Genomic DNA, 6528 nt, shown 5'->3' with positions numbered 1-6528 from the left:
GACTGCGTTGAGGCGACGAGTCTTTCCGTAGCAACTAGAGTATAAACTAGGCCTACACTGATCAGGTGATGAGGCCTTTATTGTGACTTAGAACCGCAACATCGTATGAGATTTACTAGGACTGACGACCCTAAAATGGATCATTATTTGGGAATTGATATAAGAGAGGTACCTTAGTTTCTCAATCTTGTTGTATGAATAAACCTAAGTAAGAAACATGGCTAATCACGTGCATGCACCGCATTACGTGTGCCTTTGGCGTAGCAGGTCAAGCACTGAGGAAGTGTTTCATGCCGCGATCGTGAGATGAAGTCGTTGAAGAAGCGCAGGCGACGGCATGCATCATTATTTCATATCATTCTTACACTAATAACAGTACTTAGGACCTGATTGTTGTATTGCGTTATCATTACTGCTTAACTGAATTGATAACATGTTAACCTTTGTTTTATTGTTCCACTGAGTTGATCACTCACTCTCACGTTACGGGACGGTGTTTTAAACACCCACCAGACCCTGTTTTAGTTTCAGATGATGGCGATGCGTATGAGGCGGAGCCGGACTTTTATGATGATGAGGAGGGTTTCTCCTATATGCAGCTATCAGGCGGGTCTATGTAGACCATGTTCTGATCGACGAGATTACATGGATGCTGATTAGATGTCATTACACTTGTTATTTTGCACTTTTGGAACACCCATGTATATTCATTTTGTCCTTTTTTTTTGGAGTATACATGTATATATTTAACCTGGTAACATGTTCACACTCTGGAGACTTACGACAGTTTATATATTTTATATATCTATCACAGTCTTCCGCTTGCGAAATTTAACTGTCTCTGGAGTATGATATGCTGTTTTGGTATAATCTCACTCATGTTTAATGCACTAATATGAACAACATTCAATCATCATTATCTATGATGCACAAGTGATGCGTTGGAACTCGGGAGCTGAGCTTCTGCTCGACTCCCGACTTTCAGGGCGTTACATAATATGACAACCTCGACCCTTGCTACATGACAACCATGATCCATTCGAATGGTCGTGGTTCACATGCACAATGGATCGTGGTTTTCATCCACAAAGAGTCGTGGTTGACATTTGACCTTACCCCTAAAATGACATAACAAAAAGGATGGACGGCATGGATTATTCACATACATTAATATGGGCCCATTTGGGTCGTGATTTGCATGGGTCGTGGTTGCCATGTTATATGGGTCGTGGTTGTCATGTTGCGTGGTTCGTGGTTTGCAACGTGTTCACTTCATTTTCTACCAAACCATTGGTACCATAGCTTAAGGCGTGGGGTGATCCGATCCATCCACCTTGTCGGCTAGCTCGCTGTGGACCCAAAAAGTCCTGACTTGAGCATTATCCACTTCTAATAGCATCACATGAGAACCACGACCCATATAACATGATAACTACGACCCACGACAACCACAACCCATATAACATGACAACCACGACCCATAACAACTACAACCCTTACCACATTACAACCACAACCCATATAACATAACAACCATGACCCTTACCACATCACAACCACGACCCTTGCCACATTACAACCACGACCCATATAACATGAAAACTATGACTCGTGACAATAACGACCCCTATAATATGACAACTACGACCTATATAACATGACAACCACAACCTATATCAACCGCGACCTATATAACATGACAACCATGACCCATATAACATGACAACCACGACCCTTGCTACATGACAACCGCGATCCATTTGAAGGGTCATGGTTCACATGCACAATAAATCGTGGTTTTCATCTACAAAGGGTCATGGTTGATATTTGACTCTACTCCTAAAATGACACAACAAAAAGGATGGGCGACATGGATTATTCACATACATCAATGTGGGCCCATTTGAGTCGTGGTTTGCATGGGTCGTAGTTGCCATGTTATATTGGTCGTAGTTGTCATGTTGCATGGTTCGTAGTTTGCAGCAACGTGTTCACTTCCTATACAGGTCGAAGTCTTCATTTTGATAGGCCTTGGCAAGGACCATCTAGTGGGGCCTACATTGATGTATGTGAATAATCCATGCCGCCCATCCTTTTTGTCATATCATTTTAGGGCTAGTACCCAAATATTTGCCATATATTAGAGCTCGTGAGGGCTTAAATATCAATAGTGAAAAGTTTCAACAGCGGGTTCCATTGTCAGGATTATTTTCTATTATGTGACCGACATGAGTTCTGGATCAGGGTGATATTTGGACCCTAGCCCTAAAATGTCACAGTAAAGAGGATGGACGGCATGGATTATACACATACATCAATATGGGCCCCACGAGTTTAGTCCTTGCCCACGCGTAAAAATGGTTCCGTACACATCACTTTATTGACATTAAATACGAGGTAACTTCTTAGTCCCTAGAAAACCGTGCAACTATTGAACCAAAGTGAGGCGCTTCAGGGAATATATATAGTGTCGTAGCATTCTAGGTAATTTGCCCAAACTTCGAGGCGAGTACGATCAATTTCCTGACTAGGTTTTGGTTTATTGTCCATTTACAGGTTGCAATGAATGGTTAACATCTCCGGAACAACAAACCAAAGTGGGGTCCATTGGACGAACATCCAGATCCAACACATATGCATCAAGCATCGATTTTGAATCCACAGACGGCAGGTCTTTTATACCCTTTGTTGTTTCTCAAATACAAGTGCATATAAAAACCCTAAAATCTTTTAAACACAAATACCAAAGAATGGGGCAATCAACAACTGAATGGTGGCTCCAAACACCTATGGATGCAGCACGCGTTGAGTGTGTCAGACATCGGAACCATGCATAAGGTGGTCCCCCATTGTGAATATGACCATTTGAGGAAAGATCATAGGCACACTCAGCAGGCTGGCAACACCTATAAGAAAGAGACTCACAGTCAAGAAACACAACCTACCTGATGAAGGGGCCATCCTAATTTGTCTATGTTAATCTTTGGGCCCACCTCATGCACTGATCAGACATGCCAAAAAATAGCCAGGTTGGCATGTGTGCCCAGTGCAAAAGGTGTGTGGGGAAATTCAACACGTAACTAGTAAATTCAGAGAAATGACAGTCTCGCGTTGTTGTGTAGAGAACATACATGTAATCTTGTATTTATCATAGCATATCTACTGATTTTATAATCTTTTCAACAACTAAGCTAACACATTACTGACTCCTTTCCATAAAGGACATCTAAAACATGCGAACTCAATCTAATTGAACTGATGAAGATCTAAGAAAACGATGAAATCGTCTAGTAGAACAGTAGTAGATCAAGATTTTCTCTGGTATTAAAAATATCAAATATCCGCCAATTCAACCCACGTCTCAAACAGTTTTGAGCTAACTTCCAGAACTTTGCAAGTGCTCAGATTGAATTTCCAAATATGATTAGACTCATATAAAGGGACACAAGTAAACAATCCTTTTCATCAATGACTAAAACAGAAAGAAGAATACCTTAGATAATGATCTAATGTGAGAAAAAAGGCCCTTAGTCCTGAAGTCACAAAGGAGGAAATATTTATCTTCCACACATGCATCGTCCACTCGAGTTTACAAAGAGAATAACATAAGAGCATCAGACATAAATGAGAATTGGTCAAGATACAACGCAATGCCTCAACAGTGCAGGCAAACCATTGTCCATGCAAAAGCTTGATGGCTTGGGGGTGAAAGGTCTATTAAGAGTACATGAACAAGAGGAATTCAAAATCATCAGTGTAAACAGTAGAAAGTACAGCTACACAAACATAAGATGATAACACCAAAGAAACAAGCTAGCAACTGTTTGTGCATATGGAATTCAATAGATCTTCAGATGAAGTAGATAACAGACAGATCAGAAATGAAATGGTCTTGCTTAGCACCCGAACACAGACATTATGGACTACATGAACAGGATTCGACTGCAAAGACGAAAACAACTGTCTCTGTTGTAAACCATTAAATTAAGGCACTGTAAACACAAAATGGTGAAAAAAGAATAGAACATTCGAACTAAACAACAACAGAACATCACCCGGAACAAAAAGAAGAACATATGAACACCATCTCATACATATTATGCCTTTAATGAGGTAACTAGATCAAAATTTGTCACAGTGGCAGGGAGGAGGGCATTCATAAGGTCAAGATGATGGGTGATCAAGAAGAGGAGACCTTGACAGCTTTGAAAGCCGGGTGGAGCAGCCCGAGCTCATCCTTTACCTCAAGTGGATTGCTGGTCTCATTGCGGGTACGCTTGACCCTCCGGCTCCCAAGCGACTTGTGCGTGAACCCATACATCTGCAGGATCTGGTTGTCCCCAAAATTGAAGGCCCGATCCATCTGCTTCAAGCACCTCTCAACCGAGTAGTCCCCAAACTTTCCACAGGGCTTGCAGCCAACGAAATGGGTGACGAGTGGCCATCGGTGATCCCCGAGCCCCGGGTGGTAATTCTCAATCATCTCCTCGTAGCGGTCCACAAGGATTCCCCAATACCCATGCAGGTAATAGGCGCTCTCGAGGTAGACCTTGTCACCCCATATGTCCCGCTGCGTGGCGAGAAGATAGACCATCGCAGACTGATCATCGGCCTCGAAATCGGGCCGATCTTTAAGCACCCGAGTCAGGAGCTTCCCAGCCTCATTCCGGATCTTGCCTTTGGGGCCCATGGGGGCCCAGGCATCGAGGAGATCAAGGGACCACTGGCAATTCCTGAAGAGGAAGCTCCCGGTGTTGAGACCGATCCAGTTCTTCTGATCGTAGACCATCTCATTCCAGCCGTGCATGACGAGATTGACATCCTTGTAGCGGTCCCATGGAACCTCAAAAGCCATGTCAGTGAACATGGCATCGCTGTCCATCCACCAGAGGAACTCAACCTCCGGGTGAGAGAGAAGGAGCTTGCGAATGAGGGGGAGCTTGGCCCAGAAGCCAGCCATCTCGGCATCGAGGAGGGCCATATTGTAGAAGATCTCTATCCCATGGAGCCGGCAGTAATCGATCTTGTTCTTGATGGACTTGAGGAGGTAATGGTCTCCGACGGGGTTCTCGCAGGCCTTGGGAGAAGAACCCGTGACCAAAAGGACTCTAGGCTTGTCGGGACCGATGAAATTGGAGAAAGACGGGTTCTTGCGGAGCCATCCAGAACGTTGATCATCCCAATCCGAGATCTTGGGGCCGAGGCTGTAGGGTTTGTTAGGATCGGGCTTCTCATCCTCTTCCTCATCTTGTATCACCACCGGCTTATTAACGTTGTTGTTGTTGGTGGTGGTGACTGTAGATTCGGTGGTAGCCTCGACAAGGACGCGGTGAGGTTCTGAGCGCTTGCGGGAGACGAGATGGCTGCGGATCTCATTGAAGTCTTGCTGAGGAGTGCCGAATTTTCCAGCGCCGATGGTGCCGCGGAGAACGACGATGGTGAGAAGTAGGCAGAGGATGTAGACCTTTCCATGGCGTAGGGTACGTTGGATCTGACGGACCCTATGCTCTCCCAAGCACCAAACCAACATTTCTTCTTTTCTATTTTTCTTTTGCTTTCTTCTCAGAGGAAGAAGATTCAGAAAACAGGCTTTGCCTGCCTTCTCTTCTCCTCTTCTCTTCTTTCTCTTCTATTCTCTTCTCTTCGAAAGATTTTCTTCTTACCACTCTCTCTGTGACAATTACTTTCTCTCCTATTTTGGAATTGATTTTGAAGTGGTTGATTCTGGCATCTCTGGCTTCTTATATTCCTTTTTCTTCCTTTCTTTTTTTTCTTTCTCTGGATTTTTCGGACAATCCCCCAGCCCTCATGCCCTTTTCCCATTAGGACTCGGATCGCGTGGTGTTGAACACGACCACTGTATTGTGTATACGTGCCAAAGATCGGTGGGGCCCCTAAGGATGTATTTATTTTATCCACTCCGTCCATCCATTTTTAAAGATAATGTTAGAGCATTTTGTTTAAAAATAGCTAGATCTAAAATTCAAACAGAACACGTTAATGAAAGCATTGGGGATAATGATACTAACCGTTGAAACTTCTTAAGCACACCATAAATGTTTATTTGCCATCGAACCTGTTCGAAGGTCGCCGATACCTGAATGTATTAAGGAAAAACATAAGTATAAGCTTGATATTAAACTTCGTTGGCTCCCAATAAGTTTTCAATGTTAAGCATTTAATCCCCACTATTTCATATAAAGTGGCCCACTTGAGTTTTGTGTTCATTTTTCAGTTACCTGCCGTGATAATGAAAAATGGATGAACAGCGCGGATAAAATACGCTGTAGAACTTTGCCAGGTATACACAGCACCAATTCGGTAGTGATTCTACCCTAAGATATCGCAGTCGGACGCGGATTTCAAGCGAAAGGTTTTTGTAGTATTTTGACCCTTTAAATTATATGGTTACGATGAAATTTTGAAGGGTCAAAATACTACAAAAACCTCTTCTTTTTTAAACGGTTTGTGTCGTTGGAAAAAGACCACCTGTGGCTAGTGACTCCAAACTAGCATATGTCAAAGATG

At 43.2% G+C, this 6528-nt stretch overlaps 1 protein-coding gene across 1 annotated transcript; it reads right to left on the bottom strand.

The window, feature by feature from the left end:
* Nucleotides 1-3795: 3795 nt before the first annotated feature.
* LOC131219162 (xyloglucan 6-xylosyltransferase 2-like) lies at nucleotides 3796-5793 on the bottom strand. The gene has a single exon (XM_058214183.1). The coding sequence runs from the start codon at nucleotides 5528-5530 to the stop codon at nucleotides 4181-4183; it is 1350 nt and encodes a 449-aa protein (XP_058070166.1). The 5' UTR covers nucleotides 5531-5793; the 3' UTR covers nucleotides 3796-4180.
* Between the last annotated feature and the right edge of the window lie 735 nt (nucleotides 5794-6528).

The sequence above is a fragment of the Magnolia sinica genome, chromosome 11, assembly GCF_029962835.1.
Source record: "Magnolia sinica isolate HGM2019 chromosome 11, MsV1, whole genome shotgun sequence".
Lineage (NCBI taxonomy): Eukaryota > Viridiplantae > Streptophyta > Magnoliopsida > Magnoliales > Magnoliaceae > Magnolia > Magnolia sinica.
The sequence above is the reverse complement of the archived record's forward strand: the minus strand, read 5'-3'. Positions and strand labels throughout refer to the sequence as shown.